At 41.6% G+C, this 27,500-nt stretch overlaps 1 protein-coding gene across 3 annotated transcripts in view; it reads right to left on the bottom strand.

Moving 5' to 3' along the window:
- Positions 1-27,500, bottom strand: part of PLK4 (polo like kinase 4) — a 162,861-nt gene that overhangs the window by 66,593 nt on the left and 68,768 nt on the right. For all 3 annotated transcript variants that reach the window (XM_085885559.1, XM_085885560.1, XM_085885561.1), the window contains one exon: positions 12,254-12,696. In XM_085885559.1, the coding sequence (XP_085741685.1) occupies positions 12,254-12,696 (443 nt within the window). The remainder of the gene's footprint in view (positions 1-12,253; positions 12,697-27,500) is intronic.

The raw sequence follows: 27,500 nt of genomic DNA, 5'->3' as shown, positions 1-27,500 counted from the left end.
GGAAGTTAAGCCGGTCGCTCGGCTCGAGCTGCGAGTGGTAGCCTCTTCTTCTTGGATCGTGGAGCTCTTTGTTCTCCATTTTGGTTCCCGGCTTGGTGCGACTCATCGACCTCTTCTTGGAGGTGGTTCCTCGGGGAAGAGACGCATCGACGGGAAGGATCGGCGCCTCGTCTCACTAGCACGTGTTGAGAAGCACGGGAGGTGGTTCCTCGGGGAAGCGACGCATCGACGGGAAGGATCGGCGCCTCGTCTCACTAGCACGTGTTGAGAAGCACGGGAGGTGGTTCCTCGGGGAAGCGACGCATCGACGGGAAGGATCGGCGCCTCGTCTCACTAGCACGTGTTGAGAAGCACGGGAGGTGGTTCCTCGGGGAAGCGACGCATCGACGGGAAGGATCGGCGCCTCGTCTCACCAGCACGTGTTGAGAAGCACGGGAGGATTCGCGGCGATTGGATCCAGCTCGCTCTCGCTGGAGCCCGGGTCCGAACAACTTGAAGACCACACGAGGTCGAGAGGTTCGAGATAGGTTCTGGGTTTCAGTTCACTTGTCCTCTGAGCGGGAGCTTGTTATTAAAGGCCTCTGCCACCATTTCTTGGGTGTGTGTGTGTGTGTGTGTGTGTGTGTGTGTGTGTGTGTGTGTGTGTGTGTGTGTGTGTGTGTGTGCGTACGTGTGTCCGTGGGCCCGTCGAAGAAGTAGGAACTGCTGTTAAGTGCAAGTGACTGTACATAATAAGTAGACGGTTGTAGTTCTTTTGTCGTGCTTTTCTTGCTTGTATAATTGCATACGTGTTTTGCCTTGTTTAATTGCATACGTGCTTTATTATAATAAATGTCCTTTTGTGAATGTAAACCTGTTCGTTGCGTCCATTCCCTCATTGAACTGCCCCATCTTGCACTCGGAATATAGTTGGTTTTTAAATAGCTGATAAATAGAATCGGGTCCAGTGAGGTCTGGCGATAATACCCGCTCGGTTTTCCCAGAAGGAACAAACCGCTGAAGCGGTTCGTGTCCAAGCAGGCCTTCGCCGAGGTACGGTCCCTCGGTAGGTTACCCACGCGGGTACTTAGGTTTATCGATATTCGGCGATAGACCCTATTTCGCGCGGGAAGAATACGGACTGGCCGTGGTGGGATTAAAAACCCACCCGTGACTGGTTTGTGGCATTGTTCCAGAAAGTCACGACTGGATTGTCCGTTCGGTGGGTGAAGCGACTGCTATTGGTTAGACGCGGTTGTTCAAACGCCGACGGGCGGGAATTCTACAACAATATATATATATATATATATATATATATATATATATATATATATATATATATATATATATATATATATATATATATATATATATATATATATATATATATATATATATATATATATATATATATATATATATATATATATATATATATATATATATATATATATATGAGCCTGGTGTTGGCGCAGTGGTTAGGGCAGCGGCTTGGGATCCAAGAGGTCCTGAGTTCAAGCCCCGTTGAGCCACTGAATTAATACACCAGGGGGTTGACTCAGCCTGTCATCCTTCCGAGGTCGGCGAAATGAGTACCAGTATACTGGGCCGGTGTATACCCCGGTTAAAAGAGGTGTACCATATCCCTGTGTCGTAAGACGCGACCAGGGTTGCGTCAGGAAGGGCATCCGGCGTAAAACATGTGCCAAATCACTATGCGGATCATAATGGATGATCCGCTGTGGCGACCCCTAACGGGAGCAGCCGAAAGAAGAAGAAGAAGAGATATATATATATATATATATATATATATATATATATATATATATATATATATATATATATATATATATTGTTACGAATTCGCACCCGCCGGCGTGCGATCGGCCACGTAACTCCAATCACAACCGTGTCGCCAACCAGACGGACAATTCAGTTGTGACCCTCCTGGAACTACCGCCAGGAACCAGTCACGGGTGGGGGTTTAACCTCACCACAGCCCAGTGCGCATTCTACCTGCGCGAAATAGGGTGAATCGCCGAATGTCGATATACCTAAGTATCCGTCCGGGTAACCTACCGGGGCGCTGCACCGCGCCGCAGGTCGGCCTGGGACACGAACCGCTTAAGCGGTCCGTTCCGTACTCCAGTGATAACCGAGCGGTGTTATCGCCGACCTCGAAGGATCTGATTCTCTTTACCTGGCATTCAAAACCCACTACTCATTCAACGATGCAAGATGGCTTTTCAAAAGGGAAATAGGACATGACGAACGGGGTACATTGCACACAAGGACATTTATTCACTATCCAGCACAACACAAGCAAGGGCAGTCATGCAATATACAAGCAACAAAGAAAATGCAAAAGCATTACGACCGACTATAATTATTATTTACAAGCACAGTCACTTACACAGGTTTTACCTTCGGGGACATGGCGCCACAGTGTCACACACATGCATACCAAAACAAAAGAAAACCCCCCTCACAGGCAAGGGGGTAGACGGGGTCCGTAGACCTTTATGGTCGTGGGCCGTGGATGACCGAAAAGGCCCACGAGACTGTGCAGGTTACCTGCCCCCTGTTTAGTGGTCGTCAAGTCCCTCTCCCACGACTGTCAGCGTGATCGCGCCTGGTTCCGGGCCTCCCACTCGGCCGGCGAACCCCCTCCGGCACCCCTCGTCCGGACGCGCAGGTCCACCACACAGCCGGCTCTGCTGCGCCTTCCGACCGTGTCTCCACCAACTGGCCGCTCACAGGGCCACGAGCGCAGGAACCAAAAGAGAAGAGAGAAGAGGCGAGCCTCGAGCATCAACCAAGAAGAAGCGTAATGGATCACAGGGCGAGACCATGAACCAAGAAGAGAGGCAGAGCGAAGCCCCAAGGGGTGACCAGCGCCACGAGACCAAGAACGAGAGCCCGCGAGCCTCGTGCGCGTCCGCCCTTCATAACGCGAGGCTCCGCCCTTCGCCCCACCCCACTTCTGGCTCCACCTCCCTTCGAGAAGCTTCCCGAAAAGGGGCGTTCCTCACTCCCGACCGCCTCACGCCATGCATCCACCAATCAGGAGCGAGCTGCCCCACCCCTTTCCTTCACACCAAGCGTGGGGGATTCAGACGGAAGAAAAATGCGTGCATTCATCGAGGCACTTCCTTGTTGTTTCCCTCCTTGCGTTCTCGACGGTTTCCCACGCGGAAACCGTCGTAATGTGGTCCGTGGAGGATGGCGTTCGTAAGCGGGCGTAGTGGCGAAGATGGTGGTGTTGTTGTGGGGGTGGTGTGAGCGTGGTTGGCGTTGTGGCGTAGTTGGTGGTGAGGGTTGTTGGCATGGAGGCTTGTTGCAATGGTGGCTCAAAATAACGATAGATAAAGAAAAACCCTATCTCAAAGAGTTGCAGCCCAGTGAACAGGAAGAATTCCCTCTAAACAACGGTGGGGAAAGCTATCTGAACACTCACTTACCGGCATAGCTAATGTTAGGAACCTTTATGGTGTTCTGCGAATTTCCACAGCCGTAACAATATTATATATATATATATATATATATATATATATATATATATATATATATATATATATATATATATATATATATATATATATATATATATATATATATATATATATACATACACAGTGTGTCCCCAAAAAAATATACAACTTTTCATCTGCAAAGAGGATGGTCATAACATATATTTTTAGCTGTGTCTCGCAAAGCGAACGCTGGCTCTTGGAGAGCTCCATGTTCTTCTTCTTCTTCTTCTTCTTCTTCTTCTTCTTCTTCTTCTTCTGGTGAAGACAAAACCTTTAGGACACGGCTCTTTAATATACATTATACAGGATCCGGATCTCTTTAAATACTAAACACCTGTACACATCCTCGCATTGAGGGTGCCTTTTGAGAGCATCTATCATGAACTTTTAAATATATTCGGACATTTGCTTTAAAGTTTCGAAAAGTTCACGTTACTATTTAAAGATTCTTCCATTTAATGTGTTGTAATTTCGTAAATACACTATTTTCTCGTCATGAATGAGGAGCCTCCATGACGGGTCTCGCTATTGGCTCCATCAAGGCACGTGACGAAATATCGGAAGTTGTTGTTATTGTTATCAAAATGCTGATGTTTCGACTTTCTGTAATGAATTTTTAGCCGCGTCGTGTTGCGAACGCTGGCTCAAAGAGAGCTCTGCGTTGTTGTTGTTGTTGTTCTTCTTCTTCTTCTTCTTCTTCTTCTTGTTCTTCATCTTCTTCTTCTTCTGGTGAAGACAAAACCTTTAGGACACGGCTCTTGGACAAATTTGTCCTTGTTAAAAGAGATATATGGCTGGATAGAAAGCTGAAAGGTTGAAGTTTATTGTACCAATGTCAAAATTGCCACCAAAATGTAAATTTTCGTATAGAATCGTCATTTTCTTTTCGACCACATGTTCGACGTAGGCTCCACGTTGTACGATCACTGCCTGCAAACGCGTTGTCATGTTCTCCATCACTTTGGGAAGCGTTTCCTGAGGAATGTTCTGGATTTCTCAGTGGATGTTTTCCTTCAGCTGATCAAGAGTCTGAGGCCTAGGGTTTCCATAGATCCTGTCCTTGAGATACCCCCACAAGAAGAAGTCTGGAGGAGTAAGGTCAGGGGAATACGGTGGCCACTCAACGTCTTCGTAGAGGGAGATAAAGCGGCCCTCAAAATGTTGGTTGAGAAAACGCCTTGTTTCCCTGGCTGTATGGGGCGGTGCCCCATCCTGCTGGAACCACTGGGTTCTCATCTGGATCAGGTTGTTTCTCCTACGGGCCTGAGTGCGTAGCTCAGGCAAATATAATTCCTGAATCATTTCGCGATAGTTCCTCTGGTTTATCGTGCAAGTGCGTTCCTGGTCATTTTCAAAGAAGTATGGACCAATTATCCCATACCAACCAACCGCCACCCACATGGTGACTTTGAGAACAGATCGAGGCACCAGTTCAGTTGATGCATTACCAGGATTTTCAGTTCCCCAGTACCGAAAGTTTTGCTTGTTTACCTCCCCGGACAAGTGAGCATGGCATTCGTCAGTCATGTGAAGTTTTTTGAGGAAGTCTGCATCTTCCTCCAACTTTCCTGAGAACCAATTTGCAAAGTCTAGTCGTTTGCATTTCTGTTGATCAGTAAGCACCGTTTCCATTTGAATTTTGTCGGGAAAGGCATGAATGTCTTGGCGAAGGATCCTCTGAACGGTGCTCTTATGAATGTTTGTCTCGGCAGAAAGTCGTCGAATCGGTTTTTTTGGACTCTGAACGACCGCCTGTCTCACCATTTCCACATTTTCTTCACTACGACCTGTCCTCTTCCGACCACTGTGACCCTTGTGAAGGTCACAGATGGTTCCCATTGGTAAACTTTGCGATGGTGCACTTTATTGTCCGAAAGTTTGGTGCATGGCGCAGGTGGATACCGAAATGTCTCGAGTAAAGACGTTGCACCTGTATGACACTTTTCGTCTGGTGCCAAAATTCAACAATTTTCGTCCGTTGTTGTACGGTCAAGTCTTGGCATTTTCTGGCGCTTGCTTGGTATCAAAATAAACGTCAGGGTCTCTGCAACAAGAAATGAAGCATTAGTGACAAAATTACTGCTTTTTTAGGATCAAACGAAGCATTTTAAAAGTTGTATATTTTTTTGGGACACCATAAATATAGATATATTTTTATATACAAACATATATATATATATATATATATACATATATATATACATATATATATATATATATATATATATATATACATATATATATACATATATATATATATATATATATATATACATATATTTTGTCCTTGTGGGTATTCGCGCTTTGTAAAAGAATCCACGTCAATGATCGTGTCTGCCTCCAAGAAAGAAGGACCGCTCGACTGTCCCTGGAGGTTGGACGGTGTTAACCGCCTGGCTGCCACGAATTTGAGTCGTGGGATTCAAACCCCAGCACCCCTACGATAACTGACGAGAGCAGGGTTCGAGCCCGGCCACCTCCACGACAATTATATTTACATATATATATACATATATATATATACATATATATATATACATATATATATACATATATATATACATATATATATATATACACATATATACATACATATATACATATATATACATATATATATATATATATACACACACACACACACACACATATATATATATATATATATATATATATATATATATATATGTATATATATATATATATATATATATATATATATATATATATATATATATATATATATATATATATATATATATATATATATACATATACATATACACACAAATCTCTTCATTTCATCTGTGTAACAGTTTTATTCAGTGATTTGTTCAAATATTCGAGTATTTCTTTGCAGAAATGAGTTTCTGGGTCTTGTAAGACAATTAGCTATGCCTCGAACCCAGGGAGCACACAAACTTTCAGATTTTCAAAGAGGGCGAATTGTTGGCCAGTCGGAAGGTGGCATCAGCCAGCATCAGAGAGCTCAGAACCTTTGCATTCTGCTTTCTACGGTCAATCGGGTGATTGTGCAATTCACCAGCGAAGGAAAGGAATCCACAGCTTCCCGTTCTCGTTGATCTGGGCCCTTAGAAAGATGTCTTCGAGCTGTCAAGCAGTCCATTGAGAAAACTCCCCAGCAAGGCAGCAGATGTTGCAAGGCAGCAGATGTTGCAAAGGAGGTCCAGGTTAGCTCAAGAACTGCCGTGCGGTACCTTCATCAACTGGGCTACTCTGGGAGAGCATCAAGGAGAAAACCTCTTCTTGGACCAGCCAACATTCAAAGGGGAAAGAAGTGGGCTGACGAGATGGCCAACAGACCCTTGGAGTTTTGTCAAACTAATTTTTTTCAGATGAGTCCCAATTTACTCATTTTTCTGACAGTGGACGTGTATGGTCTGGAGACTTCCCAGTCAAGAGTTTTCTTTGAATCGATTGCAGCCAACTGTCAAACACGGTGGTTTTTCAGTGATGGTGTGGGGAGTAATCTGGAGTGCTGTTCGGTCAGAGCTTGTGGAGTGTGTTGGCAACATTAACTCTGCGATACACATTTCTGTCCTTGAGGATGGACGTCTCCCTGTCTTCTCCACTGGTCAGACGGTCAAAAACAACTCTGTTCATGGAAGATGGAGCTCTATGCCACACAAAAGACCAAAGAATGGCAGGACAGAAATGGGATCAAGTGACTTCCATGGTCAAGTCAGTCTCCTGACATGAATCCCATTGAACACCTCTGGGCCATATTGGATTGAGCTGTGTGGAAAAATTCCAGGAAACCAACATCACGAGCAGAATTGATAAACCTTTTGCGGGAAGCCTGGGCATTAATTCCACAAGATAAAATTTCGGAACTTGTTAGTTCCATGCCTAAAAGAGTAAATGCGTTGAAATCTGCAAATGGCAAGTCTACAAAATACTCGTGTATGTGTTAAAATGGATCAAATACACTTCAAATGTTCAATAAATAAATTCTTTAAAAATTATGGTGTCTATTTACTTCTGTCATGTCTCTGTGCATGTCAGCTTGTGGATTTGTTTGCTTGTTTGTGGTTTGACTCGTATTCACTCCTAAACTACTGAACATAATGATTTGAAAATTGGTGATTGGATTTGGGATATGTCCAAGAAGGTTTTAGGACTTAGGTGGTTAAAAAAAAATGCTGTCGTGAGTTGAAGTAAGAACCATTGTGGTACTGGAGTTAACAAACTGCAGTGGTATTATAGTGATCTGTAGTTGTATTGTAGTGAAGTGTGTTTCCACTTTAAGGAGAATATTAGCATAGAGAGAAAGTCCAACTAATTTTTTCCAATTTACCAGTGTAGAACTAGTGATATACAATTGTACTGCAGTACAGCTATAGTAGAGTACTTTATAGTTACTATAACACAACTACAAAATTTACTGTATTAATACTATAACACATGAACTGTAGGTACTGTTGTAGTTGCAATTGTAAGATTAGGCTGGTAGGATGTCTTCTTGCTACACACACTCGCCTCGGTCATCTCACCTGGGTTTGAATCTCGGCTCAGCTATAAACTCTCATCCTGGTGTTTCACAGGCATGGCGATTCATCAATGTGCGCACTATCCATCATATGGATGTGGATATATATATATATATATATATAAATATATATATATATATATATATATATATATATATATATATATATATATATATATATACATACAGTAGACTAGGCGTAAGTCGGCAGCGTGTAACTCGTCACTTCGCCTAAGTCGTCACTTCGCCTAAGTCGGCAGCGTCAAAAAGTCCCGAATTTATCTCATGTTAGATCCCTTTGAACAAAGGGTTATCCCTCTGTAAGTCGTCATCTCTAAGTCGTCACTTCGTCTAAGTCGTCAAATGTTGTCCGTTCCCGCGTAATGGAAACTCAAGTAAATTACCACTCCTAACTCGTCACACGGAACTGCTGCCTCGTGAGAATCCCGATTTCATGGAATCGTGATGCTCGCTCATTGGTTTACACCGCCAGTGATAGGCTATTTATAACTGTGTACACACGTTGATCGCACTGCATGCAGGACAATGGCGACTAAGCGTAAGCTTACAACTAAAACCTACCAAGAAAAATACGACATTATCCAGTTTTGCGAGGCAACCCCACTGATGAAGAAAACAGCCATAGCTGAGAAGTTCGACATCAAACGGCAGACATTGAACAATATCTTGAAGAATAAGGGCAAGATATTTGGACAAGTGGAGAAGATCGCGAGGCCGGTGGTAAGTGTGAAACGCGTGAAATGTGTGTCCTTTGAAGATGTCGATGACACGCTCATCATCTGGGTTCGGCAAATGTCGGCTCAGCCAAATATTCGGTTGGACGGTGAAATGTTGCTGCTGAAGGCACGTAAATTCGCTGCGGACCTCGGGCATAATGATGCCGAGACCTTGCCGATGCACTGGATAGACTGATTCAAAGTGAGGTGGGGAATCGGCAAGGTCAAGAAGTGCGGCGAATCAGGCAGCGTGGATTCGGCAGTGGTGCACGAATGGAAGGATGGTAAATTGAAAGACATCTTGGAAAGTTATCAGCCTCGGGACATGTACAATGCCGATGAGACTGGGCTTTTCTGGCAGATGCTGCCAGAAAAGTTTCTGGGGTTCGTTGGTCAATCCCATCATGGTGATAAGCAGGCGAAGTTGTTGTCTTACAGTTGTTCATGATATTTACTTTTGATAAAGTGATTCATGAATTCCATCTTTGCTTGATCACTTTCCAACTCACCAATGAACCCCCACCTATGCCCCGAGGATTGTGTTTTCCTTTTGGTACAATAGCCGGCTCTCACACATACGTGTCCAGGCCACGTGCGACTTCATCCTTCACCCCACAGTCATCATGAATGTTCGCATATGCGTAAGTCATCACATTTCTAAGTCGTCACTTTTTTCTCAGTCCCGATGGTGACGTCTTACGCCTCATCTACTATATATATATATATATACACACACACATATATATTACACACACATATATTATATATTCACATATATATATATATATATATATATATATATATATATATATATATATATATATATATATATATATACATATATTGATATATATATACACACACACACATATATATTACACACACATATATTATATATTCACATATATATATATATATATATATATATATATATATATATATATATATATATATATATATATATATATATATATATATATATATATATACATATATTGATGGATGTAAAAGATTCCATGGTGTCCTTCATGAAGAGTTGGCGAGTAACCATCTCATCTGGGTTTGAGTCTCAACCGTCTATAAAATGTCACCCTGGTGTCATTCAGGCAAGGCATTAGTTGAATCCGCGAGTGTGTTAAGCTGGTGACTCGTCTACCAGCATTGGTTGATGCTGATGAATATTTAAGATATGAAGTTATCTTTCACAAAGAGTAAGTGATTGTCACACACATCCTTGCCAAATTCTACATACCTGACCGTACATGTACCACTGCGAAGACTTATGGCACATCACCTATTGTGTTTGCTTGCCCAGAAAGCTTCTGTAGCAGTCCGCAACACCCTGTGAAGTGTATGGGTTAATTTCAACCCATACCCTGTGAAGTGTATGGTTATGGGTGAAGTGTGTGGGAGATGGTAGAAGACGGAAAGACCACTGACCTCACCTCAAAAGGCCAAAAGACTCAGCCTCACCGCGGGAGATACCAATAACACTAAATGCCTCTGTTTCCACAGCGGGAAACCGAGAAACGTGAGAGGCAGAAGCACCAGCCCAGAAGGGAGAGCAGTACTCCATCAGGCTGGAGATGAAAGCTTTGTGTGTGGGCAGGAGCTCAGGTGGGCCGAGGAAGCTCTTTGCACGACGGAGGATTCCCAGTCGGCAACTGGCTTTGGAGGCCAGGTTGGAAATGTGGCTTTCCCAGGAATTATCATGGCAGATAGTGAGACCCAGAAGCTTGAATGAAAGGACTTCTTCCAGAGGATTGTTGAGAAAGTATATGGGGGGGGGAGGTCGTTTCCAAACGGTTCTTTCGGAGAGACATAGTGAGAGTGTGAAATGTGTCAGGATTGAAAGACATGTTCAATGTGTTGGACCAGTTTGTGATTTTATCCAGATCTGCAGAGAGCGAAGCAGCTGCTGCTTGCCGGTCTGAAGGATGACAGATGGTACAGCAGAGGGTGGAGTCATCAGCAGAGAGATAAAGAGGATTTTCCAGAGAGTCGGAGAGATCATTGATGAAAACCAGCACCCAGAATGCTGCCTTGAGGAACTCCAGCCTGGACAGAAAGATGGAATGAGAGAACTCCATTTAGGGCCACACGTTGGCTGGGACAGGAGAGGAAGTCTGCGAGGCATGAGTGGAGATGGCCTTGGATACTGTAGGAAGAGTGTTTGGTGAGCAGGGCAGGGTGCCAGACTGTGTCAAAAGCACGTAATGTGTCTTGGGATATGGCTCTGATTTCATGTCTGGCATTGAGTACCTCCATCCATTGTTGGGAGAGCAGAAGCAGCATATCCAGGGTAGAGTGACCTGATCTGAAACCAAATTGATGATCGGAAATCAAGCCATTGGAGAAGAGGAAGGATTTAATGTGTGAAGCGATGATGGCCTTTGAACGCAAAATATAATCAGTTCATCTTGACATTATTATACGTACTTGTATCAAGTTTGATTTGGATCCCTTCAATCGTTCTAAAGTTATCACAGTAACGAAAACATATCACGGATGCACGGATGGATGGGCATCCAGACGGCCAACATGAAAACATAATGCCTCTGGCAACTTTGTGAGTGGAGGTAAAAAAACACAGATTACATACATGTGGCAAAAACATGCCGAATGCTAATGACGGCGACCTTTTTGTATATTTACACAAATCAGCCTTGAGAGCTTGGGCGAAAACCGAAATTACGTACAATAACCTTCATTTATTAAACAAATTGCTCATCCCTTCATTTGGGAAGCGCATAGCTGACAGACTGCTGCCACGATCACTTCTGAATATAAAAATAACAACCCAGATTACATTCATGAAGCAAAAACACGCCTAATGCTTGCAGTATAATACATCATGGTTATATAGCTCTGATAATTCCAATTGTACTGGCCCATGGATTGACACCAGAGGCCTAAAGCCCGAGTCCAATGCACCTTCCCAAAATGGTGGCCATACACATTTTTTTTTCCAGGTTACAATTGTGGGTGCAGTCGAGCCAGCCGTCCAACCAAGGGGGTGAAGACATTCCGTCTTGAAGACGTAATTGAAGACAGTCAATTCCGCCAGGATTACGGGCGGGTTAAGTCCCCCCAAATTATGGATGGGATAATTATTCCAGAATTGGTGAATTTTATTTTGACTTACAAATCATTTGCTCTGGTAACATTATGGGCACACCAGATGTGCAACACAACTTCATTCTTCAAAGCTAGTCTTTTTGGCTATTTCTAAACCACCTCCAAAGCAGCACAATGTCATACATATATATGTGTGTGTGTATATATATATATGTGCATATTTATGCTGTTTGTACAACAAACTCTGATCAGCTCTCTCATTACATGGCATGTCTGCAAAACCTAATAGAGATTAATAAGTGAAATACACATCACACAGTTCTTTCAAACATTCTCAAATGAAAGTATTTTCAATTTAAAGATGACATACTGATACAAATTCTTTACCCCCTAACGCCAATCACACTCTCACTTACCACAGTGTTCTTGTGGACTTGCCGGAACGGCTTCAATCGTACAGTACAAAGAGCCTCGGTCTTCGGCGTTCGCTGGCACGGGCGCTGAGTGTTGCACTGCCCAGGTTCAAAACATGTTCTTGTTTGCTTCTGTTCCTCCATTTCAACACCTTTTCTCAAAACAGTCTGCCCTTTCAAATCTGCAATCTGTACAATATTCTCCACTCTGTTCGATGTTGCAGTTTTAATGTCAGTCCTCACCGCTCGGTTCACATTTGCCACCATCAGACCCCCAGTGTTGACCCCATCTTCATTCCTCGAACCCTGGCAAACCCTTCCCAAAGTGCAGAAACAGCCGTCACCTTTCAATTCCATTGGCACGAGCTGTTTGTTGCTGTATTGAGAGAGCATTGATGTTCCTCTGTGACAAACCCTTCCACAAATATTTGGATCGGCCAAACAACCTAAAAGAACACAATCATTTCATGAGGTATGTAACATCAGGTTCGGAAAGTGAGAAAGACAAACCCCATAAAATTATTAGAGTGGGACTCTGTCTCAAAATTTAAAAGGTTAACAACAAATCTGACATACATGCTGTATGAAATGACCAAATAGTGGTCTCATGGTTAAAAATAATCATAAAAATTACCCCCGTGTGGGGGTGGCGGTCATCTCTATAATACCACAAGTTCTCAATGTTCAGTTATGAACGAAGACTACTGCGCAGTTGTACTGCGCAGCTCAAACTGCGCAGTTTGGTTAAAGATGAGGCATTTTGGCGCGCACGCACAAAATTATATTTTGAAAATAAATGCCAACATTTACATTTTGGGTTTTGAAACTTTTGCACCTTCGGCGGAAAATGTATAAATATAAAAGGCTAAATATGTGTTTTATATTTATATTTCATTTCTCCTTCCTTCTTTGCGAATCGCATCGGCGTTTTTGGCCATCTTCCAGATCACGTGACGATCAAACGGGAAGGAAATTCAAAAATCTGTCTGGTTAGATACAAGATAATATTTTTTACTCTCATAATCAATAAATAGTTGCCGAATATCTTGTAGAATGGCAGACTAGATAGGTTTTGAAAATGGCGATTTTTATAACTTACGTGACCTCGTGACCTTGACCCTGACCTTGAACCTGGACAAAAGTTATATCGTTGTGCAACACTCATCGACCTCTACCCACATACTAAGTTTCAGCAAGATTGGAAAGAAAAATTGTTGACGGACGGACGTACGGACATTTGGTCCGGCTTTATTTGGTCATCTCGGTAGAGATGACCTAATAATTGGCGTCTGTGATTGTCCATTGCATTTGATAATCATAAATTGCTGTTTATCATGAGTACTCTTGATTTATGTTGACATGATAAATGAAAAGGAGGAGGAAGAGATTTGGACCATACTCTGTGCAGAGGTTGTTGCTGCTTAAGCAGTCTCCTTGGCTATTGGGCACAATCCTGGACAGGTCGCCACTCCGACGCAGTATCCCAGCATGTTGGCACTTATTTTGCTGACCTCGGAAGGATGACAGGTTGAGTTAACCCAACCTGGTATAAATTCAACAGCTGAGCGGGATTTGAACTCAGGACCCTTGGATCCAAAGCCTGCCACCCTAACCATTAAAGTATTAAACCAACACCAGGCAAATGAAAAGTGTTGGTATCAATCTTATTTTTAATATTTTTGTACAAGTAATTAATCGTATTAGCCGCCTAATTTAAAATGAATATGTGTGAAAGACATATTTGACTTGGCATTTCCAGTATATGTCAAATTCAAAGAGCATGAAGCCGTTTCCATTTGCAGAACTTTGTGAGTTTTTTTTGAAGAAACAAGGTTTATGATGGTCTGGAATCACAGTATGTAACATCTGAAGTCTGGAGTAATGATTTCCTTTCATGTGTGAACATTTTGATGCACTTTGATTATTAGAATTCAGTATTTTTGTGTAGTATGTGCTTAATGATCTTGACAAGTTCAGTGCTCGATTTTGCATATTTGGAGCAAAGAGTGTCATGCTTGAATGTCTTGTGAAAGACATCTTGTAAAAAAACAGCATGCTTGAACATCTCAAGTGGACACGTTTAAACGGACGTCAATACATCAGTCAGGTCATGGAATCCATCATCACAGTTGACATAAAATCCTTCCTTTTCTGCAACGACCTCATCTCAGGAAATGAATTTGGATTCAGACCAAGTAACTCGACCTTCAAAATGCTGCTCCGACTCTCTCAACAATGGATGGAGGATCTTAAATATGAGACATGAGATCAGGGCCGTCTCTCTGGACATATCTCGTGCTTTTGATAGTCTGGCTTCCGCCTTGCTCTCCAAACTCTCTGCTTATGGCATCCAAGGCCAACTCCACACATGGCTCAATGACATTCTCTACTCTCGTGACCATTGAAGGGTGTAGGGCAGCCCGGAATCATGGCGAAACCCAATCCTTATCCCTGTGTCATAAGAGGCGACCAGGGTTGCGTCAGGAAGGGCATCCGGCGTAAAACCTATGCCAAATCAGTATGCGGATCATAACGGATGATCCGCTGTGGCAACCCCTAACGGGAGCAGCCGAAAGAAGAACAACAACTCTCGTGACCAACGTGTGGCAGTCAACGGATTGCTTTCTCTAATCTCCCTGTCAAGGCTGGAGTGCCCTGATACAGTGGTCGAGCTCCATCCTCATCCTTATCTTCATCTTCATCAACAATCTCTATGACTTACAGGAAAATCCTCTATATATTTGGTGAATTTTTTGTCACTGATCTACACAAATACCCCATAATGAAAAAGTGAAAACATGTTTGTAGACATTTTTGAAAATTAATTGAAAATGAAAAGCTGAAATGGCTTGCATCAATAAGTATTCAACCCCTTTGCTATAACACTACAAATTGAGCTCATGTGTATCCAATTTCCTTTGATCATCCTTGAGATGTCGACAACTTGATTGGAGTTGTCAACTTGATTGGATTGGACACACCTGTCTATATAAAGGTCTCACAGTTGACAGTGCATGTCAGAGCAGAAAACTCTACCATGAAGTCCAAGGAACTGTCCGTAGAACTCGGAGATGGAACTGTAACGAGACATTCATCTGGGGAAGGGTATAAAACAATTTCTGGAGTGTTGCAAGTTCCCAAGAGTACAGTGAGCTCCATCATTAGGAAATGGAAAGAATATAATGGAACTAACCAGACTTGTCCTAGAGCTGGCCGTCCGACCAAACTGAGCAATTGGACAAGAAGGACCTTGGTCAGGGAGATGACCAAGAACCCAATGACAACTCTGACAGAACTACAGAGTTCCTTGGCTGAGATGGGAGAACCTGCCAGAAGGACAACGATCTCTGCAGCACTTCACAAATCTGAGCTTTATTGGAGAGTGGCCAGATGGAAGACACTCCTAAGAAAAAGGCACATGACAGCACACCTTAAGTTTTCACAAAGGCACGTGAAAGAATAGCATGAGGGAAAAGATTCTGTGGTATGATGAGATGAAAATTGAACTCTTTGGCCTGAATGCATTACATCTGGCAGTAACCGAGCACAGCTCATCACCCATCTAACAACATCCCTCCCATGAAGCATGGTGGTGGCAGCATCATGCTATGGGGATGCTTTTAAGTGGCAGGGACTGAGAGACTTGTAAGGATACAGGGAAGAATGAATGGAGCCAAATACAGCAAATTCTTTTGGAGAACTTGCTTCAGAGTGCAAAAGACCTTGGACTGTGGCAAAGATTTACATTCCAACAGGACAATGACCCCAAGCATAGAGCCAAAGCAATAATGGAATGGCTTCAGAACAAGAGCGTTAAAGTCCTTGAGTGGCCCAGCCAAGGCCCAGACTTGAATCCCATTGAGAATCTGTGGAAAGACTTGAAGATTGCTGTTCACCGACACTCCCCATCCAACTTGACAGAGCTTGAGAAAATCTGCAAGGAAGAATGGGAGAAAATCTCCAAATCTAGATGTGCAAAGCTGATACAGACATACCTAAGAAGACAGGAAGCTGTAATCGCTGCCAAAGGCACTTCTACAAAGCAATGACTCAGGGGGTTTGAATACTTATTGACGCAAGACATTTCAGGTTTTCATTTTTAATTAATAATGAATTTGTAAAAAAATTCTTCAAACATGTTTTCACTTTGTCATTATGGGGTATTTTTTTGTAGATCAATGACAAAAAATTTAAATTTAATCCATTTTACATTCAGGCTGTAACACAAAAAAAATGTGACAAAAGTCAAGGGGTGTGAATACTTTGTGAAGGCACTCAGATTCATGAAGATGGGTGTGGAATTGCAGCCTGTAGGTGACACAAACTAATGAAAATTGACGATTTTATGTGACTTTGACCTTTCACGTTTTGACCGCGAAAAGAATAGTCTTCTAGCTTTGATTGGTGAACCAATCCAATGAACTAATGTGCAAATTCTATTCAAATTTCAAGTCAATTGGATAAAAATTGACAATTTTGTGACCTTGACCTTTTGACTAGTTCTATGAGGTGGTCAGGTTTTCTGAAGATCAGTGCAGAATTGTCTTTGCAAGTTGATATAACAAGGGCAGAGTGCTTGCGTGTGTATGCGCGCACTTCTTCTACCGCCTCCCCACCTCGGGAAGTTCCCAAGGTGGGGCCCCGACTCAAATTCTCTACGTAAATGTTGAGCTGCTCCCGATGATGGTAGGAGAGGGTATTACGAGTAATGCTTCAGAGCCCTTAATTATATCACGAGTGAGGCCTTTCTTTTCCTAATTTCTGCAGTTGCTTAGCCTATATTGCTTTCGACTCAACTGCAAAAAATCCGGAGGAATTCCCATGTTTTATTGCATTTTTCAGCCTTGGGAAAACGCAGTGTTAAGATGAATATAGATAGCAGCTCGAGCATTGTTACACCTTATCGTGACATTTTTCAAATACCACTTCTACTTACAAAAGTCATAAAAACAATAATTAATAATAACAGCATAATAATATTATTAACATTATTACAAAATAATATTAATGAAAATAATAATATCACCATGAATAATAAGGATAACTGGAACGGCACGTGGTGGAGTACAAATCTCTGCCAGGCTGAACAAATTATGTTTTGTATCCTGCGAACACTGATAGACTGGATCTGCATCTGCACCTTCACCAAAATCTAATTGGGTTGATATTGTCACCGACTCAACTCATCCAACAAGTTTCATCTGAATCCATCCATAATTTTTTGAAATATCATATTTATCGTTTTTTCGCCGTCTCTCAATGGTGACGAATCACTTAAATAATTAAAAGACTCAGATCCTCATTTTCACCAAAATTGAATCAATTCATCCTTGTCACACACCCAACCTGTGCACCAAATTTCGTCTGAATACGTCCATAACTTTTTGAGATATCTTGCTCACAGACAAGCAAACAGATGGACGGGTAAAGAAAGAACCTCCATCCACCTTCAGTGGCAGAGGTAATAACATGACCCCCTTACAGAAGCGGGTATTTATAGCTTGAATAAAAGTAGAAACAATGCTGGAATAATTTCCCCGCAGAGTCTCCGGGCAAAGACTCAAGCAGTTTGAGAGACCTGCATCATGGGTGAATGACTATTGATGAAGAGGTCAGATATTTTGAAAGTTTCACTTCGACTTAACAGTCCTGTCTAGTTTTAATTAAACTATGGAGAGTACCCCTCCCAAGTGATGGGAAAAGCCAGCAAAAGTATCTGTCTCCAATGACAGGAAAAGTTTAAGTCAAAATATCAATTTCAGAATACAGTGAGTGCAGAGGGAAAGAGGGAAAGAGGGGAATTCTGCCATTTTTGCTTACGTAATAAACAGATGGTATCATGCTTTGACAGACAGGTTTTCAGAGAAAATAAATAAAAATTAACTTTCACCTATTAAAAATCGTGTGAATAAATTATTGAAATATCAGCCACTTTTTTGTCCGTGTCCTTTTCGTACCTGTGTTGCAAGTCGAGAAATATTAGGCTATGGGCCAGATGGGTGATCATTACCATCTCGGGTGGCAAAGGTTGACTGTACTTTTTGGAAAGATCTTTGTCTGGGCCAACTTTTTGGGTATGATTGCCACTCCAAATCGGTAGCTTTATTGTAGTTTTTTGGGGAAATAGGCATTTTTGGGGTAAAATCGTGTTTTTTGAAATTTCAACTGTAGAAAAAATATCTGCAACAAAACAACATATTTGAGACTTGGAATAAATAGCTCTGTAAAATACAACCATTTTGGTGTGCTTTGTGTTGGGTTTCAATCGCCGGTTACCATGGCAACAACCATTTTAGGGTACAAAAAATATGGTTTTTGATAGTGAAACTTTAAAAATTCATATCTCAGAAATGAAAAATGATTTTTGAACCATTTAAACGATAAACACATCCCGATGCATCAGGGCAGTTTTTAAATTCCATAGTATGAGGGTAGGTTTAAGATAAATATATCATTTTAGGGTAAAAACATCACATTTTGAAATGCATTTCTTGCTAATCTGACAGAAAACCCCGTTTTTTGAGATAAGAGGACTGTTTTTATTTTATCAACTTCACAGAGTATCCAAAGTCTACATGTATTTATATATCACTTTACATGTACTAGTATAGGTTGTATGAGTTACCTAGTTCAAATAGATTGGCGTTGCCATGGAAACGATCAATTTGGTGGGTAAACACGTTTTTTGACGGTAAAAGTTGAAATATTCATACTGTAGCTTGCAAGTGAAATAATATTTTTCAGAGATCTGAAGGCTAAAACCACCCCAATGAACACAGAAAGTTGTTTATTTAAATGTATAGGGCAGGTTGTTAACAAACTATCTCGTTTGAGGGTGAAACCATCAACTATTCAATATCATTCCTCGACAGAATTGTCAAAGCAGAGATTTTGAGAAGTCTTTGGTTTTAAAGATTTTTCAATCGTACCATATATCAAAAGTCCATTTTGGCTAACAATTTATATGAATTCTCTCTTATGGCAATCAATAAGTTGAACTAGACTGACGTTTCCATGACAACGGTAATTTTGTGGAGAAACCATTGTGAAGTGTATTTAAATATTACAGTGTTTTTACATCTTTTTTTCTTTTCAGGTGACTGACTGATCATGGAAGAGTCATTGCCTCCCCCAAAGCGGCCACGTACCGACTGTGTAATCCACTGCAATGATGACGACACTGATCTTGTGTCACCAATAGATTTCGGTTCATGGACAACTCTGTTAAAGGCTGCAGGAATTCAAGGTCATGGACGAACATTATCTGCTGCAAAAGGTTTATCCGAAGGAGAGATTGCGCCAGTGAAATATCATCGCAGGTGCCGTTCTGTGTTTACCAACAAAAAGGACCTCAATAGACTAACACGTGAGAAAACAGACATACACGAGCAACCCAGTCGACATGGGACACCTCGGCAAGGGGCTGTCTCATCTCGCGTGTACGAGGCAAAGTGCATATTTTGTGATAAAGTTGCAAAATATTTGAAAGGACAGCGTTCTAAGGAAACCCTTCTGCAGTGTAAACAGCTGCGAGCGGACACAGCTGTCAGACAAGCTGCTGTGCGAAAAATGGACAATAAGATTCTTAGCATAGTCAGTCGAGAGATTGTTTCAGCTGAAGCACATTACCATAGATCCTGCTACCGGCAGTATACAAAGGCATCGACTACCTCGGACAGTGGAATTGCCGCAACCAGTAAGGCATCAGCAGAAACTCTCTATGAATCAGCTGAAACTACCGCTTACAAAGAGTTATTTGACTTCATCAGGAACGAAATATTTCCAAATCCAAAGGTTCTGCACCTCACTGATTTGACATCCCATTTAATTTCACTGATGAACTCGTACAGTTTCAACGAGATCAGCGACTCAACTAAGACACATACAAGTCGAAAATTGGAGAGTGAGTTTGGCGAGTCACTCCATTTCGTCCAAAACCACGGTCGCAGAGTCTTGGTTTACCCTGACACTTTGACAAGGGACGAACTTGCCTGCAGCATGATCGAACTTAGAACAAAAGTTGAAACATTGCTGGCTACACAAAGTAATTCTATAGCTAGCAGAAAATGGGTGCAACGCTATTGCGACAACTGCTGAAGAGACGGATATTCTGGTACTTTGCATTGGTTTCAGCAAAATCATCCGTTCACCCATGTATCAGAAGGTTGGAACAAAAACTCGGCAAAAGTACATTGACATAACCAAGATTGCCAACGCCCTTGGTGAAGATGTCTGCACGGCCTTAATTGGCTTGCACGCCTTTACGGGGTGCGATACGGTCAGTGCATTTGCCGGAAAGGGAAAAATGAATGCACTAAAACTTACCAAGAAGACCGTGGACTATCAGCAGTGCTTCAGTGAGTTTGGACGGTCATGGCAAATGTCCAATGAACTGTTTGCAAAGCTTGAAGCATTCACCTACCATCTCTATGTTTCTAACAGAGCTATAGGTGAAGTCAACCAGTGTCGTTATCAGCTCTTCACATCAAAGAGGGGCAACATTATTTCAGCACAATTGCCACCATGCAGAGATTGCCTGTTCCAGCATGCCAAGCGGGCAAATTACCAAGCAGCCATATGGCGTAGATCCCTTGAATGCACTCCTGAAGTAATCCCACCAACAGATTGTGGATGGTCTACAGATGACAGCGGTGACCTTGAGATTCTCTGGATGACTGGTCCACCAGCTCCATCAGCTGTAGCTGTGTACGCCACTGTGATGCAAAGGACTGTATGTGCATCCGAAACGGACTGAAATGCACTAAGATGTGTAAAAACCAGATGTGTGACAACCAATATGAGGATGACGAAGCAGACACAGACGTAACCGTATATGCAGATGATGAAAGTGATGATGATGATAGCGATCAAGGAATGTAAATCCAAGACACTTACACGACAGCTGCCTGCAGGTTATTCTACCTATTGAACAAACAAACAGCCTTAGGGTGTCAGGGTGGTAGCTAGCGTTCAAATTGCTCGAAAATATTACATTTCTCCCAAGTTATGGATTTTGAAACTTTCACCGTCAAAAAATGTGTTTTATCCCAAAATTGGTCGTTTCCATGGCAACGTCAATCTATTTGAACGAGGTATCTCAACCTAGTATGCTGATACATCTACAGTGATAAATGGACTTTTGATACTTTATAAAATTGAGAAATATTTAAAATGCTCAAAAAACTGGGTTTTCTCTCCATTTACCAAGAAATGCAATTCAAAATGTGATGTTTTTACCCTAAAACGATATATTTATCTTAAACCTACCCTCATACTATGGAATTTAAAAACTGCCCAGATGCATCAGAATGTGTTTATCGTTTAAATGGTTCAAAAATCATTTTTCATTTCTGAGATATGAATTTTTAAAGTTTCACTATCAAAAACCATGTTTTTTTTACTTAAAATGGCTGTTGCTATGGTAACCGGCGATTGAAACCCAACACAAAGCACACCAAAATGGTTGTACTTTACATAGCTATATATTCCAAGTCTCAAATATGTTGTTTTGTTGCAGATATTTTTTTCTACAGTTGAAATTTCAAAAAACACGATTTTACCCCAAAAATGCCTATTTTCCCAAAAAACTACAATAAAGCTCCCGATTTGGAGTGGCAATCATACCCAAAAAGTTGGCCCAGACAAAGATCTTTCCAAAAAGTACAGTCAACCTTTGCCACCTGAGATGGTAATGAGAAGTCCATTTTGGGTGATTGGCCCATGGCCTATATGCTTTGAGATGCTTTAAAATCAAAATAAAGACCAATTACTGCACTGTAGCCCCAAGTAAGAAGCCAGATATAACACACACACACACACACACACACACACACACACACACACACACACACACACACACACGCACACACACACACACACACACGCACACACACACACACACACACACGCACACACACGCGCGCACACATACACACACACACACACACACACACACACACACACACACGTTTTATTTGAAGTTATCACCTAAAACTTATAAACAATTTACTGATTTCCCAACTGCCTGTATCATCAGCTGGGCACCGTTTTTCATCGAGGTTTCGATCCTTTCAGCCCAGAACCTCTCCAAACAGCAGATCCACAACTCCGCACAGGTCCACATCAGTAGATCACTCAACATCAATGGACCCACAACATCAAAGTTGTGTCCAGACAGTCAGTTAATACAGCAATGCAATATCCATATTCAAACTTATTTAATTATTAGTTTTATTTTAAGTATTACCACATATGAATAACTTCAACTTTTCACCACTTTATATGATACTATATTAAGATATAAATACTTTACCATGTAGACATGTCCATTGCACAGCACCTCCATCTAACCATAGACTCAAAGTGTCATTTAAATAGTGAAACTGTCATCAATAACCGATTTTAACATGCTGCACTGTGTATCCTAGAAACCACCAACAAATTATTTTCATGCTAAATTACAACTAGCAAGTTCCATCTGTCACTTCACTGAAAGGGCGAGAAAGGGGGGGGGGAGAAAAAGAGGGGGTAAGAGAGAGAGAGAGGGGTGGAGGAGAGAGAGAGAGGGGAGGGAGTGAAGAGGTGGAAGGGAAAAGAGAGAGGAGGAGTGTGGGAGAGAGGAGGGGTGTGGGAGAGAGGAGGGGTGTGGGAAGGGAAGACAGTGTGAGATGAGAGGAAGGGAAGGCAGATGACGTGCGGTGGAGCGTTAATTACGATTCATACTGTCTTAACAAAATGATTCTGCATAGAACAACAGTGAAGATGGAAACAAAATAATGTCTGAAATCCATTTTCTACCGGCCACACTATAAATATGGCCCAGAGCCAAACACCGCCTCGATGCGTCCAGGGACAAACTCTCATCCGGACATAAACACTGCCTGGACACGTTCAGAGAGAAACACCACTCGGACGCGTCCAGGGCCAAGCTGTCCGGAGACAAACTCCCATCTGGACAGGGCCGGAGATAAACACCATCCGGATATGTGCAGTGACAGAGACAGAGACAGAGAGAGGGAGCGAGAGGTGTGGGAGGAGTGTGCTGCACTGGATTGGGAGGGGGTAGAGCAGGGGTTCCCAACCTGGCATGCCTGCACTCCCTGGGGGTGCGAGATGGAATTTCAGGGGGTGCGACAAAGAGTGGCTTGTGTCCTTGAGTGACGAGTCACGAGTCATCACTCAGCTAGCTGTGAGTGTGCCTTGAGAAGTGATAGTAGGTGGTTGTGTTGCATAGATAGTAATCTCGTTTACGAGTATTTAATCAAAAGGAGAGAATAACAGAATTAACATGTAAGTAAAGTAACTGATTGTCAGAGTATTGCTTTTAAAATCATTATAACGCAACATCTGACGTAATCATTGTACATTATTACGCCAACATTGTAGGCGTAAGATATTTGTCTTTGTTCATTTTTACGGGTGAGTGACTGGTTATAGTACACGCGGTGATGGGCTGGAAAACTGTTGCAGCGTGTTACAAATTTGCATTGTGTCTCCATACTGAGTGCGATTTATCTTAGCACATTGACCGCCATGCGTATTATTGCGTACTACCACTGGTGAACACTTTATTAATAGAATTTAATCGTGAACATTATAAACTTTCGGAAAACTAGTGTTTAGGCACTTTTGCGGAATAATGGTGATTTAACAATTGTTTGTTTCATTGTCTTGAAGTTATTATTTTATATTTGACATCATTTAATTGTAAAACGGTGTAGAAACGTGTGTTTTAAGTGCTATTTAAATTTCGAACTACTTATGGTGGTCGCTATGCTGAATAAAGGTTACTTGTGAGAGAGCATAATGCTAGTCTTTCTTAGATATTTTTTTTCATTACGCACTTCATTATTGATAAATTTACTTACTTGCAGCTATTAGCTTTTTATAATAATTAAATTATGTTTGCAACTTTCCAGCCTGATTATTGTGGTAATTATTTGAGTTATACAGTCTATGAAAGTGCTAATTACTGTACCTAATCCTGGTAAGTGTTTCTATGTAATGTAAATTTTTTAATAATCCAACTAGGTTTAGTTTTTCACTATATTATTTGCTTTTGCGAATGTTATGAATAACTTATAAACTCCTAAATTGAGTAGTTCAATTAAAATTTGAATCTTCTTAAATACAGATACTGATTTTTGCTCATAAAAACTTTGCAATATTGATTATAAATGTCATAAATTTATCTAACGAAATTAATTTATATATTTGGTATATTAGATAAATTAATTTTAACGATTACTATGAATCATTGTGCTTAATTGTAATTACGTTACAATCCGTAATTACACTTTGCTCATTAAAATTAAATTTCATGGCAGGGTCCTTTAGTATTGTTACAGATCTGGAAGCCATTTGCACTCAAACAGACAGCAGTCCCAAAGTTTAGTTATCTCGTCAAATTTGAACAGGTGCCCCTATCAAATAATGTCATTCACAACCGAATCAGTGATTTGAGTGAAGATATTTTGGACCAAGCCATCTCAGATGTCAGAGCTAGCCATGTCCTTTTAAAATCTCGATTCAGTTGGACGAGTCAACTGACGTCTCCAGTTGTACTCGACTCATCACATTAGTGAGGTATGTCAATGATGGTGCTGTGAAGGAAGATTTCCTGTTTTGTAAATATCTGCCAAAAAACACAACTGCAAAGGATGTGATGCAGCTGGTGAAAGACTTCTTTGCCAAACATGATTTAGATATCAAAGTCATTGGTTCTGTGTGCACTGACAGGGCACCCGCAATGCTTGGAAATAAATCTGGATTTTCTGCATTGATGAAAAAGAAGATTCCAGACTTGCAAGTTACCCATTGTTTTCTTCATCGGCATGCTTTGGCATCAAAAACATTGCCTCCAAATTTGAAGAAAGTCTTTGATACTTGTGTGAAGATCATCAACTGGATCAGGGGGAGAGCTTTGAACCATCGCATCTTCAAATAATTTTGTGAGGAACTGGGTTGTGAGCATTCAGTTTTGCTTTTCCACACAGAAGTCCGTTGGTTGTCACGAGGACAAGCTTTAACCCGCTTCTTTGAACTGCGGGAAGAAATCAAAGTTTTTCTGGAGGAGCGTGAATGTGATCTGGTTGGGGCATTGGAATCACAGGAATTCGCCAAAATGCTGGCTTAGGGCCCTGTCACGCCTTGACGTTTTAGCCAGCAATGGCAACGTATAAAAATGTATGTAAAACGTTGGCGTACACTAAAATTTTGATTTTTTTTTTAAAGTTTTGGATGTATTCATAACGAGTTGGACGTATGCATAACGTATTAGTAATGTACACAGAACGTTTTAATCAAATGTAGATAACTTAGACCAACGAATGCTTAGCGTGTTGTTGGCGTTCACAACCTATGCCCAATGATAGTCTAACGTATGCATAGCGCGCTGCACGTATCGCCGACGATCACGTGGCGTAGCCTATTAAAAAGCTGCCGCACGCCGATTTAAATCATAACCGCCTGAGACTTGGAAGTGTCAACATCGCAGTCACACCATGACGATTTAGCCAGCGTATGCCGACCTCTGAAAAATTTGTTTAAAACGCTGACACACGTCGAATACGTTATGGGTAAGTTGTGTATACGTTAAGAGCACGCTGAAAAACACTGCCATACGTCGTAATACGCCTTGTACGTCGTGAAATTTCAAGCATGCTGAAAATTTTACGACGTACTCGCCGTATGGCTCACACGTTCCGCGACGCTGGGAATAAGTTGTAGGCACGATATGCGATCGTTGACACAAGTTCCTTGTAAGTTACTCATAAGTCAAAACACGTCGAGGTAATGTTTAGCATACCCGGAAATTATTTTCTCCATCAAGGCACATTTTCTTTTTTTCTCCTTGGCTCCGTGAAGGCACGTGACGAAATATCTGAAGTTGTTGTTGTTTTTTTTTAGTCTATCACGAATTTTAAAATATATTCGGACATTTACTTTTAAGTTTCGACGTCGACGTGACAATATCCTCAAACAGAAAATATTCACAGAGGAGGAACTAAGAATAAGACGAGCAAACTGAAGAGGCAATCGGACGTGACGTAATAGCACGTGATGAAATATTGGAAGTTGGTGTTGGGTTTTTTTTTAACGCTGCCAATACGCCATTATACGGTAGCTGTAAATTTGAAACACGTTCAGTAAGTTATGTGGTCGTCCGGAAGACGTCAATCAAATACGTCTACATACGTCAATATGTGTTGGAGGTACGTTACTCATAGATTCAAAGCACGTTACTCATAGGTTAGAAATGAGTTTTGGGTCTGCTAAGCATTACCTCGATGTGTTTCGACTTATGAGTAACTTACAAGTAACGTGTGTCGACGTGTGCCAACGATCGCATAACGTGCCTCGACGTGTGTCAACGATCGTCTAACGTGCCGAAAACACGTTACTCATAGGTTATAAATAAGTTTCGGGTTCGCTAATCATTACCTCGACGCGTTTCGACTTTTGAGTAACTTACAAGTAATGTGTGTCAACGATCGCATAACGTGCCTACAACTTATTCCCAGCGTATGCGGAACGTGTGAGTCATACGCCGGCATACGTCGGCATACGTCGTAAAATTTCAAGCATGCTAAAATTTGCGGACAACCGCAAAGTACAACGATTAAGGCCAGCGTACTACGACGTATGGCAGTGTTTTTCAGCGTGCTCTTAACGTATACAAAACTTACCCATAACGTATTCGACGTGTGCCAGCGTTTTAGACAAATTTTTCATAAATCGGCATACGCTGGCTAAATCGTCAAGGTGTGATAGCCCCTTTACTTAGCTGACATTTTCACTCGAATGAATGACCTGAGTATTTCTCTTCAAGGAAAAGGGATAAACATATTGAAGGCTTGTGAAAAGTTGAATTCCTTCAAAGAAAAATTACATCTTTGGTGTCGAAGGATGGAAAGAGGCAGTCTCTCAAATTTTCCTTCACTGGAAGAGATGATTGATGATGCTGGATCCACAACTCCTACTGTGCGTGAAGAAATTGTGGCTCACTTGGAAATGCTGTCAGAACCGTTTGATGGATATTTTGCTGCTGGAGACCTGAAGATTTCAGAATGGATCATGAATCCATATCTTTCTATAATTCCAGCAATCTCTGCGTGTCTGTGACCGCTGTTTCTCGACAACCACTGGTCCGATCTAATTGAAACTTGCCAGGTATATTGCTGGGGTCCTGAGAATGTGCCTTTTCAATGTTTGATATTAATCGGACAAGTGGTTCCCAAGTTATGGCCAT

Source organism: Eptatretus burgeri, chromosome 6 (assembly GCF_056783735.1).
Source record: "Eptatretus burgeri isolate ZD-2024b chromosome 6, Ebu_testis_v1, whole genome shotgun sequence".
In the NCBI taxonomy this organism is placed as follows: Eukaryota; Metazoa; Chordata; class Myxini; order Myxiniformes; family Myxinidae; genus Eptatretus; species Eptatretus burgeri.
The sequence above is the reverse complement of the archived record's forward strand: the minus strand, read 5'-3'. Positions and strand labels throughout refer to the sequence as shown.